The sequence below is a fragment of the Sipha flava genome, unplaced genomic scaffold (assembly GCF_003268045.1).
Source record: "Sipha flava isolate LNK unplaced genomic scaffold, YSA_version1 251_pilon_pilon, whole genome shotgun sequence".
In the NCBI taxonomy this organism is placed as follows: Eukaryota; Metazoa; Arthropoda; class Insecta; order Hemiptera; family Aphididae; genus Sipha; species Sipha flava.
Window position 1 is genome coordinate 347991 of NW_020272903.1, and position 12943 is coordinate 360933.

Sequence of the window (12943 nt, forward strand, 5' to 3'; positions counted from 1 at the left end):
ATAAATTATGTTAGTTAAACTTTCACTTAATATTATATTTTAATTTCGTGACTTATGGCGGAGAGGAACAAAATTAAGTTGAAATAATATTATTGGAATCGTTAACGAATTATTGCTATCTGACGAACACAAGCAAGTAGATAGGTGTATACCGAATTCTTTTTGATTGTTCCGTTGTATATGTAATCCACACCAATAATGATATTGAATAAACCAGTATTAATCCTGTACAGACATTAAACTTAGAACAAACAGAACAGTAAAGATATAATAATATTATACAATAAATTTATATTATGTGGATTAGTAAAATGATTGATTTGGCTGAGGTTTAATCATTGATTATTAACGATTCGATATCTGAAATTTACATATACATACATATATATGCAACTCTGGTTCGGATTTGTTATTCTATTGACGGTTAACTGTCGTATCGTTTTAGAGCTGTACTGCAATACATTTTATATTGATAGTTCTTAATCCATGTGAAAATGTTAAAGACCGTTGTTTTTGTCTCGTTGTTCATCTCCTATAGTCTTGTATCGTCCGAATACATCTATAAGGGATTCGACGAGCATTTCAAACCGGAATGGTGGCAAACGGACATCATCTATCAGATTTACGTGAGGTCATTTAAAGATTCTAACGGCGACGGAATCGGAGATCTTAACGGTACGTATAAAACGAGTAATAAGTTTTCAGCAATCAGTAATATTATGGAATGAAATGCGTAAGCAACATCTTACGATCAATTGCAATGAACATTTATTTTCTGTTTTACTTTAGTTCAGTATAGTATTTCAGGAATATATAAAATTACCTCTATGATCTAATATGCATATTGTCTAGAACTTAAGACCTCCGTTCGAAACAAAAATATTGATAAACGTAAATATAAATTGTAAAGTATAAAAAAAATATTTGTCATAATAATTATAAAAATGCACTAAAACATTGCATATTTTCCTTTTTGATATTTACCGAAAATTTGAAAATGTTTAGAAAAATAATAATTTTATTTTTACAAATGTGGAACACTAGAAACCAGAAGAAATATTTGGAATTAGTTTTTTAAATTACATAACATCAAAGATAATATGTAACGACTTTGAGACAAAAAATACAAATTTTGTCTTCAATTATTAAAAGTGTGCATAGGATGTTTTTGTTTAGAAACGATTATAATAAATTTGGTTATAATAAATGGACCGGTATAATCCTAATCAATCTCTCTATTTAAGAAATATAATTACTCGTACAATAAAAGTAATTAATATAATTTCAAATATGAAAGGTGTGATTCGGCTCCTGGATTAGATGGGTTGTCAATTACCGTAATAAGAAAATTAAAGAAACAATTGCATATTTCTTAGTTCATATTTTCAACTTAATAATATTGGAAGGTATTATTCCAGACTCCCTTAAAAGTGTCGTAGTTTCTCCAATGCTTAAGAGTGGTGACAAATCAAATATCAACAATTATAAACCGATTAGTATATTTAACATTTTAAAAACCTTTTTTGCGAGCCATAAACAAGACTTATGCAATATCTAGAAGAAAACAATATTATTTTCAAATCACAAAACGGATTTAGAAATAATCTTGGAACAGAAGATACCTTAGCCCAATTATCTATAAAAATTTATTCAAATCTAAATAATAATATTAAAACATTAGATACATTCCTAGATTTTAGTAAAGCTTTCGACAACATTTCGCATATTTTTTTATTAAACATCCTTAAATTCATTGGTATAATTAATAAAACATTTAAACTTTTTGAATCATATCTCCACAATAGAACCCAACAAGTTAGAATTAACTACACACTAAGCAATATAACTTCAATTACATCTGGAATCCCCCAAGGAACAATTCTATTGCCCATTTTATATATTATATATGATGCTTCATCAGACAATCTAAATATTTACGGTAATTTATTTTTATAAGCAGATGACACGGCTATTCTTATATCAGAAAATAAAATATTAAATATTTTTATAGATTTATAATATTTTTATAAATTTTATAACACAAAAAAGTATTATTAAAATAAATATGAACAAATCAAAATCATATTTCACTGCTAACCTATTAAAAGAATTCAAAGTTTTCACTATAAAACAGCTATTTTTCAGAAAAGTTCTGTATTTTTCATATAAATTTAATTTAATCAAACATAAAAAAAGACATCATAACACACGTATAAAAAATAATTTAGATATTACCATTATTAGAATATTAAAATCAAGCCAATGTTTTTCTCATATAGGTTTAAACTTATTAAATAAAGTACTAATTCATATAATTAATTGCATATCATATACTAAACACAAGAATTTGATCAAAACTGGCTAGTAAATAACACCTACAATTTATAGTTTTTATACTTATAAGTAATAGTTATAATTAAATAAATTTACATTAGAATTTTCGTTTTTATTGCCATTTATACTTATATCTGATCATTATTCCTTATTTTCTTATTTTTATTAATTATTATAGTCAAACTTAACATTATAACTATACCTTGTATTTCCGATTTATATTGCATTTTATTCATATATTTTAATTAATATACTAAATTATTCCGATAAAAAAAAAAAAAATTAATATATAAAAAAAAATATTCAGTTAGTTATGTTGGTTTTCCATCATCACCGATAAGAGGCTAACTACAGTGGCGAGATAGGCCATATAACTTGTATTATGTATTTATCCTATATTTGTTATTGTAATTTCCTTCTTGGCCAATAAAGATTATTATTATTAATTATTATGTTAAATTATCTTAAAAATTATATAATTCTATTTATTTGTAGTAAAAAAATAATATTCTTCAAATATTTGTATAGTTAGGTAATAATTGCTATATCGCAACCTTTTTTAACTCGAAATTATAACATAAATTTTGTTCTGTTCAAGATTTCTTTTTTTTTCCTTTAATGAAATATATGTTTGATTTTTTACGCACACTAATGATAAGTGAATGTTATATTTACTTGTAACATTGAAAATCTTTATTGAGCTAAAAAGTATATTTGACTAAATTTTATATTTATTTAATATACATTCTATTCGTTCAAGTTAAATATGTTTTGGTCGATTTAAATTATTTTTTGGAAGTATTTAAACAATAGGATCATTGGAAGCATTTAAACAATTTCAATATTACAATGGATTAAATATATTTAATTTTTATCTGATTTATAATAAAAAAAATAATAACTCATTGGCGTTAATAGTTATTTATTATTTATATATTTTGTTTAAACAGTTTAAGAAAAAATAAGCCTTTGATATTATTTATGTTAAAAAAAATAAGTTAATAAAAATAAATAATATATTATTTAACTCACCTTTTAAAAAATAACATAGTTCATTAAACTATTTGATTATTAATTAATAAGTATTGTTATTACTTTTTAATTTATTATTGAAATACATAATATTTAACTATAAGAATTTCCAAAAATATAAGACAATAAGTCAGAACCACCTTCCAATGAACGATTGCCATAATAATTTCCATTATAAATATATTGTTTTGTACTTTTTTTTAAAAAAAATTAAAGATACTTATGTCATTTTCAAAGATATTTTGAAGATATTGATTATCTTTTTAATGAAAAGCGTCTGAAAACAATACATTTTAGTTAAATGAGTCATGAACTCTTTTAATTCCTTAATAACATTAAATTGTTATACTTTTGAAATATCCATGTAATAATATAGTAAATTAATAAATACGGGATGAAAATTTTATATAGATTCGACAAAATTTCACAACTTGCAGTCAAATATCTACATGTCGAATTCATAAAATGAATAAAAACTAACGTGAAATTTTTTTAGTAATTTCTCATTTTTCTTCGTAAAGAAAACGGAGTCTGCTATAAAAAAAAAAAATATCTAGAATTAAGTAACATACTCCTAATTATTATGTTTCTCAAAGGTGTGACTGAAAAAGTTGATTATTTCAAAAGCATCAACGTTGGAGCTATTTGGTTATCTCCTATATTTAAATCTCCACAAGACGATTTCGGTTATGATATATCGAACTACAAAATGATCGATCCGTTGTTCGGCACGATGGCAGACTTTGACCGTTTGAGAGATGCATTCCACAATAACGGTGAGTTGTGTGTTATTATGTGCGTTGTGAAGGGCTTGTTAAAAACTTGGATATATTGCGATTCCCAGGGATAAAAGTAATATTAGACTTTGTGCCGAACCACACCAGCGACGAACACCCGTGGTTCACGAAATCTGTCGACAGAATGGAACCGTACACGAACTATTACGTGTGGAAAGACGCGAAATACGATAAAGACGGCAACAGAATTCCTCCGAACAACTGGGTGCGTAAGGAAAAAGTGTATTACAATTACGAGCTATGGTTTTCATAATAGATGTTTAATATAAAAATCACTGTGCACAATTTGATCAGTAAAAAAAAAAAAAAAAAAAAAACACAACGATAACAACTTTTTCAACTCTTTCAGTTGGGCGTGTTCAACAGTGGGCCTGCTTGGGAATGGAACGAAAAACGTCAGCAGTACTACTATCACGCGTTCCAAGTGAAACAGCCCGACTTGAACTACAGGAACCCAATGGTCGTGGAGGAAATCAAGGTAATTACTGTCGGTATTGAAAATACCGGCACGACCGTCAGCTTGCACGGTGTTACAAACGTTAACGGTTAGCATGATACATGTCTAATGGGGAAAACGTCTCTAGAACACCATACTCTACTGGCTGGGACGTGGCGTGGACGGGTTCAGATTTGACGCCGTCAACTATCTGTACGAGAGAGAAGACCTAGAGGACGAACCGAAATCGAACTACCCCGGTGCTTACGACACCGATTACAGCAGTCTGATCCATACGAACACGCTCGACCAACCGGAAACTTACCAAATGGTCCACTTGTGGCGGGAACTCTTCGAGGAGTACTCCATCTCCGAGAAAACACCCAAGTACGTGTTACCGGTCTCGAACCGCGGGAAGCGTCCGAAAGCGTTTCCGAATGTTATTCGGAGCTCACGTGTTAATCGTTCACACTTTTCGTTCGTAACAGCTTCTTCATGGTCGAATGCTATTCGCCGCTGAACTACACCATGCTGTACTACGGCAACACGACCCATCCCGGTGCTCATTTCCCGTTCAACTTTTTGTTCATCAACTCGTTCAATAAACAATCCGACGCGAATCAGGTGTACGACATGATCAAATCGTGGATGTTGAACATGCCCGAAGGGAAGTGGGCCAATTGGGTGGTGAGTATTCTTCACGTTTATCGTGTTAGTGGTCGTTTCTTTCGTAGAATAACTAGGACACGGGTTTTAATGCAAAATGCATTTTATTTTTAAATCCTCACGCAATGCTTGGTTCGGCAAAAATATGCTTCAAGTTGTGTAGATTTATGTAATTCAATTTTTATTTTGCTTTTTTTTGCATTTTTTTGACGTATTTATTGAATGCATTTTTGATTTCTTCACTAATTTTAATGACAATATTTTTTTATTTTGTAAAAATTTAGCATTTTTGGAAAAAATTAAAAATATTTCAAGTATCCAATATTTTTCTTTAATCAAACTATCGACTTATTTTATTATTATGTCATTATTATCATTGTGATAATGATCGATGACGATAACAATAATACAGATTATGTTTGTGAAAAGTATTGATCAAATAAATAAAAATGTTCAGTGCATTTTTCATATTTCTAATACATTTTTCACGTCATTAATTAAATTTTTCACATTTTTAATACATTTTTTTACGTCGTTAATTACATTTCTTAGGTCATAATTCCATTTTTTCTAAGGCAATTTAGGGTAATTTTTACGGCATTAAAATCCGTGCCTTAATAATAACAAATACTCTCAACCGTTAATTGTTGTTAACCGGTTGGTTAGCTCGGGAACCACGACAACTCCAGGGTCGGTACCAGGACGCACCCGTTGTTGGTCGACGGTCTGCATATGATGCAAATGCTGTTGCCGGGCACGCCGATCACGTACTACGCCGACGAGCTCGGTGTCGACGACACGTACGTCCGATGGAATCAGACCGTGGACCCGGCCGGTTTGAACGTGGGCCCCCTGCGGTACACACAGTTCAGCAGAGACCCCGAGCGCAGCCCTTTCCCCTGGGACGATTCGCGCAACGCAGGTACTGCAAAGTCCACGGTCGAGTCCGTTTTCGGTTACGGGAAACGGTTACAGTATTGAACTCGTTTCCAATGGTTCCAGGTTTCACTAATGCGACGGAAACTTGGCTGCCCGTCAACCCGGAATATTGGCACGAAAACATGGTGGAGCTGTCCAAGCACAAGAGCCATTTGAGAACGTACAGACAGCTATCGCGTTTGAGACAGAGCCCGACGATTGTCAAAGGAGATTTGCACATATACGTGCTATCGAAATGGGTGTTCGGTTTCTCGAGGTATATGATGAATGCGCTCTCCACGGTTTTTTACTCCTCGCGTTAAAATTATTAATTATGTTTCGGAAATATAATTGTTTTGTGACCTCTTACACAATAATGTTCTCCAATTTCTTCAATACTTTACGCACCCTTATAAAATTAATAGTAATGTTGTTGTATATAATCAATAAAATTCACTTTAAAACCAAAAAGAGAATCACTTAGTCGAGGTCAACGAAATTACGTTATGGAGCTATTTTATTCACGTTTTTGTCTGTAGGAATATAAACTAGATTATCGCATTTTTTCTAAGATATCATATTTTCATTGTACCAAACTGATGAAGATTTTTTTCTCTAAAATTTAAATTAATCTTTTAAATGCCAGTTATTTTACTCGTTTATAAATTAAATAATCGAAATGGCAAATAATCAAAATCAATTTCTCATTATTTTTAACACCTTCGTAATTTGTTAAACAACTTTTTTATTAAAAAACAATTAAAATCTGTATAAAATATTTATACATTCATGGTCCTTAATTATATTGTTGTGCGCGCTCTGAGAACAATGCACAACTTTATAATATGTAAATATAATAAAAATAATGGTACTGGTATGAAGGAACAAATATTTATTTATTTGACAAAAGTTGAGTTATTGAATTCGAATTGATGCTTTGACAGAGGTTCTGCCCATTGAAACTGATACAACATTGCTTAATTACTAAAAGATATCGTCGAGCCGAGGGCTGGAAGCCGATTGAGCATGATTGATTTTTTTCGTAACCCAATTGAGCACGGTGGGAACCAAACAATAGGAACCAAAAAGAACGAAAAACCACACGATTGAGCACGAAAATGGGTGCAACGTTGCCGCTTTGTACCGTAGAATATTATTTGGTGCTTCGTATTACTGTGCATTTAAGATTTTTTTATAATTATTATGTAATTCAATTTTAGATTTGTAAAGATTATTTCATTATTTAAAATTTTTACGGCTCAGGTTTCCTAAAAGAAATAACTCTCCAATAGAAAAACGACAAGACACCATTTTTTTCGCATTTTTTATATTGTTAGTGTTTAGAGCTCGGTGCGTCCATATTATTATTACAAAATAAAATACATTTGAATATAACTATTTGTAATAAAAAAATCTTTTATTGGATTTTAATCACATGTTATAATTATACTTTTTTTTTACTAAAAAATAGCACTTATACAATTGCCATGAAAAAGGTAAAAATTTAAATTTTTTCCCTAAATATATATTTTCAACATTCAATAAGTATTTAAGAAGGTTGTCAGCATTTTTAAATTCAGAGTACTCACGATAAGCCTTTATAGCGGTATTTTTAACGCACGATAAAGTCAAGGTGCACGCGATAGTTTTCGAAATATCGCGCCATAATTTTACTGCGCGACACTCGTGTGTTGTGTTCTATTAATTTTAATGTACTTTAAAAAAACGTGCAGTAAAATTACGGCGCGTTGAAATAACGCTAGTGTGTTGCCAGCCTAATAGTTTTCAATCTGACAACGTTGTACACAATATTATTTTTTTTTTACCGTGCTCAATCGGGTCGTCAAAAAGGTCGGCCGATAACGACTGTGCTCAATCGGGTATCACCGCAGCTGAGGGCCGAACTAGCAACCAAAAGGGTTGAATCAGCATATTCCTTATGATCGGTCCCCACTAGGCGATCGGTTCTTAGAAGTATTACATACGCTAATACAATAAATAATGTCTGATATTCTATACTAACATAATATACTTATAATGCTATAATAATATGTAGGGGTTTTTAACAATATCGTATACATATATATATATACTTGATTTTAGTAATTCTTATTCGTTTTTAGGAGTTTTTATGATCATACGACATTCTTTGTCGTCGTTAATTTTGGCAGTATACTAGAAGTGATTGACTTACGTGCAGCTAGACCAACGCTACCGGAAATTTTAAAAGTCAAAGTTTCCAGTGTCAACTCAGGATACGTAACTGGGTAATTTAAAAATATAAGATTTGTTAAAGAATATTTAATATTCATAAAAAATACTGAATTATAAATGTTTTCCGATTTTCAGTAATTTGCTTAAATCTCATTCCATAACGTTAAGACCAAAAGCAAGTCTTGTACTGTCGACAACAATAATCAATGGAGACTAAAAATCGGTGAAAATAATTAAAAAAAAAAAAAAAATGAATAAATTATAGAAATAAAAAGAAACCAATGTTATATATGACGTGCACTTATTATTAAGTGTTAGCAATGAATACATGCTATAATACATTTTTTTTTATAAATTTATTATAAATGTTTGTATTTTCGTCAATCATACATAAGATAGAAATATTATTTTATATTAAAGCATTATTGTTAATCCTTGGACATTGTTTTTTTTTTTTTAAATATTTTATTATATTGAGTTGAAATATTGATAAGTATTTTATAAACTCGTAGTTTAATTGTTCTTTGTGTAATAAATTGATCCAGTAAAAAATCTAAATTGTATGGTTTTATTTTGAAAACAATTATAGGTATAATATATTAATAACTAGCTGACCCGACAAACGTTGTCCTAGCTTAATTATGAATATTGAATTCAAATTGGTATAATTAATGAAAAAAAATTTTCAAAAAAATGTTTATTATTCTAATGTTTTATGATGTACAACATTTTTAGTTTTTTTTTCTTGCGCGTATATAAATAGTTTTTTTAGTATTCCGACACGAGAACAGACGACATATAACTGGCCATGTGAAAAACATAGATTTTCAAGATTCATGCCATAAACACTTAGCGACTGCCCTTGAGGTTTATTTTTCGACATTGCAAATGCTAGCCGCACTGGAAAATGCAACCGTTTAAAGTCGAATGGCATGTCGTTCGGAACCAAAGGAATCCGTGAAATCAAAACGTCTTCGCCTTTGTATTTCCCTTTCAAAATTGTGGCTTCGACGACGTTGTTCATTAATTTCTTCACCGCAAGTAGGGTGCTATTACAAAGATGTGGCGGGTTTATATTCCGCAACAATGATTACTGATCTGATTTTTAATTGCAAATTATAAGGTAGTAATCCAGGAAATTATAGCGAATTTAAAAACTCCATTGGATAATTGACAACATCATCTTGGTTAGTAATGGAATCAATCGATTTGTATATCATTAATTCACCAACTATCTTATTTTGAATCTGAAAATTCATTTTATTGACATCAACGGTTTTTGCAGCCAATATAACTCTTTCGCACTTGATCTACATGATCTTTGTTATTTTGAGCAATGTTTGGAAAAACCTTCTCTATGAATTCGGTCTTAGTTTCAGTATAGTGACAAAAATTGGTAGAAAATTTCATTATCTCATATTATAAAGATTAATTATTATTATTATATTATTATTATAGAGATTAATTTTAATCTAACTCTGCAAGGTAATCGAATTCCAAAAGATCGATGAAGTACTTAAATATGTGAATTTTCATTTTAAAAATTCATTAAATTCTCGTTAGTTTTTTCTAATTATTACAATAACCCTAATAGGTTAAAAAATACAGAATGTACCATATAATTACACAAACTTATTTATCCAATTTAATTAGAACATAAGTATTTAGTCTTCATGGTATACATTTGTTCAATATATTAGCATACACTCAGACACTTATGACGTTTGTCTGTTTTAATCGTAATACTGAACCAGATAGTGTCGCTTTTAAAAATGTAATACATGACATTACTTTTGCCAATCACTCAAATGAAAAATAAATAACTAATTTTAAATTCATTTAGATATAAAATATTAATATAACAATAACCGTAATATAGTTTTAAATACCACATTTTTGATTTTTGCAGTTTGGTCATTAAAACTGGTGATAAATACTAAATAAATCGAAAATTAAGAACTTTAATAAAAAATTTTCGGATTTAAATTGGCATTGAAAATATGAATGGAAATACAAAATTTTAAATTAACCATATTCTTAGAAATTATATTTCTGAATTGGTTTTATAATTTTAAAATTAGAATTATTTACGTCTGTTTGTTATGTCCTTCATTGAAATTTTTTCATTTAGAATTATTGCTCACATTCTCTTTAATATTGCACATATTATCTATCGAGAATTTCTCTAATGATTTATTTAAAAGTATAAAAGCATTATAAAAGTCCATATGTATGTTACCTTAAGCTGACTTTTAATTAAAAATGTCATACCAATTGTGATTATTTTACGTTTCGCACATCAAACATCATCAATTAGGAGTATCTATTGCATTTGTATTCTGAAAAACTTACAATAGTAACATTGTATAATTTTTTTTAATACGTTTTATATTATGATATAATTAAAACAATGACATTTTATTTTATGTTAATAATATGTTGTAATTTAGTTGTTTTCTTATAATCGGTTTAGCTATTTTAAATTATCAATGTAGGTATAGTTTATATCAAAATTTAATATTTACTTTCCTAAAGATAAGAGTCGATAAAAAGTAACAGTAATGTTTATTTTTCTCAACAAACACGTTCTTAATATTTAATTAAATATATTTTTTTTTAATAATGCACTTAAAATATGACATGTCAACTGTTGGAAAAAATTATCATGCATTGAAAGTATTATATATATATATATGTATTCTAAATAACCAAATATTTTATATGAAACATCTTTTGTGTCAACTCGTTTTAAATGTAATTTTACATTTTGAGTTTTCTGAATCGATTTTTCTTTACACCCGATATAATTTAAAAATGCACTTTGCTAATAAATATAAATGTACGATAACTAATTATTTATCGGGGGTACTGTAATCACTGATCATCTTGATGCTATAGCCATTGAAATATTATTTTATTGCTATTTTAAAATTGAAAATAGCGAATCCAAATGTAATAATAATCAAAATCATTTAGGCATAGATGTGCTAAATTAAATTTTAAAACAACTTTTTTGTAACATTGACGAAAGTTCAGTGTACTGCAGTAATTTATTTAATTATTGTAAATCATTATGCGTTACCGACCCATTGACCATCAGAACATAAGCATATGTCATTAAATAATATATTTAACTGAGTCTGACCAAAAATACTATCAAGATTTGGGTCGTGCAATTTATTCATTTTTATAGGATAAAACAGTTAATTATAGAATAAAATACTTTAATTTTCTGTTGTTATTTTCAATTGTTGATAATAATGATAATATTAATTTAAAACTAAAAAAATTATAACGATTTCAATTATGTTTATAAAAGAAAATAATTCATTATTATTTTAAGTTACCTATGGAAAAATTGAATTAGTTAAATTAAATTATAAATTTTAAAATCAAAAGTATAAACGTACAAACAATAACATCTCGAAACGTTTCGTTAATGTTAATCAATTGTTTCTGTCTGATACATCAACGCGTGCATGAAGTTTTTATTTACAGTACATTTTTATAAAAAAACGTATTCCACAATAAACAATATATACATTAAAATACGAGTAAAGAATAGCATCATCTGCTAAGGAGTTGTGTTAAATTTTAAAAGTTCATTTTTAACTGTTGGTGTTTCGAACAGTATATTTCGATTTTTTCAGATTTTTTGACCAAAAATTAGAAATGTCACGCTCTAAGGAGAGTTTCACTTTCGGTTTGTTTTTAGACCAGTAAAAAAAATTATTCGTACCATTATTCATATCCGATACCTCAGTTTATTATAAATAAGCATATTATAAAACTAGTGTTTTTCGAAAATCGATCCACGAAAACGATTTACTGTTGTTCTACTTCAACTCGTATACAAATTGTAGAAAACAAAATAATATGATATTATTTGAAACCATTAATACAATTTTAGGGTGAAAATATGGTTGAAAAAAATCGTTTGGAAAATGTGATCGGACGTTAAAAACGAACTTGGAATGTACTCATATATAATATATATATATAAGAAAACGTGTTCGGAGTTCAGTGCTGCGAACGGCACCCGATTTCGGGCGTTTGGACGGTGTAGAACCTATGCGCGCTGTGAAAACGAATACGGGTTCAAGACGCGTTCGATACGTATCCGGTGATGAGTGTGTCCCTTTGGAGCTTTCGGCCCAGCCGTGACCCGTGTGAGGCGTACGATTGTTTTTCCGATCACGGGTGTGAACCGCTTGCGGATCCGGTGGAACGCGCCGGGACGGTGGTGCCGAGTACGGGCACGCGGTCGAATCGCTCGGGCCGGGCGCGAAGTGACGCGTCGAAAGTTTCGAGGGGTGGCGCGCGTAAACCGGTGGTTAGGTTACGCTGGGACGCGTATTTCTTGACGGTGGGAGGGTCGCTACGAAGAGGGTTCGCCGCGCGCGTTCCGCTCGACTCGTGTGTTGCCGGTCGCGACCGATCGGAAAACAACACTTGACTGTCGCACGCACGTGGTAAAGATACGCGCGATCCACACGCACTCGCCCGGCAATATCACGTCCACGAGATTGTACGCGAAACGTCGGCC

The 12943-nt window shown here is 30.0% G+C and overlaps 1 protein-coding gene across 1 annotated transcript; it reads left to right on the forward strand.

Moving 5' to 3' along the window:
- The first annotated feature begins 396 nt into the window (after positions 1-396).
- On the forward strand, positions 397-8648 carry LOC112684539 (maltase A1-like). The gene is made up of 10 exons (XM_025556102.1): positions 397-675; positions 3963-4142; positions 4211-4368; positions 4513-4641; positions 4748-4986; positions 5088-5286; positions 5932-6187; positions 6268-6460; positions 8307-8450; positions 8533-8648. Exons 1-10 carry the CDS (start codon positions 495-497, stop codon positions 8612-8614), a joined length of 1761 nt encoding a protein of 586 aa, XP_025411887.1. The 5' UTR covers positions 397-494; the 3' UTR covers positions 8615-8648.
- Positions 8649-12943: the final 4295 nt, after the last annotated feature.

Bases quoted from the DNA above. Each gene is read 5' to 3' on its own strand.
- LOC112684539 (XM_025556102.1), top strand. From the start codon at position 495: ATGTTAAAGACCGTTGTTTTTGTCTCGTTGTTCATCTCCTATAGTCTT. The intron at 676-3,962 runs GTACGTATAAAA...TGTTTCTCAAAG, and splicing joins CGGAATCGGAGATCTTAACG to GTGTGACTGAAAAAGTTGAT. The intron at 5,287-5,931 runs GTGAGTATTCTT...CCGGTTGGTTAG, and splicing joins GGAAGTGGGCCAATTGGGTG to CTCGGGAACCACGACAACTC.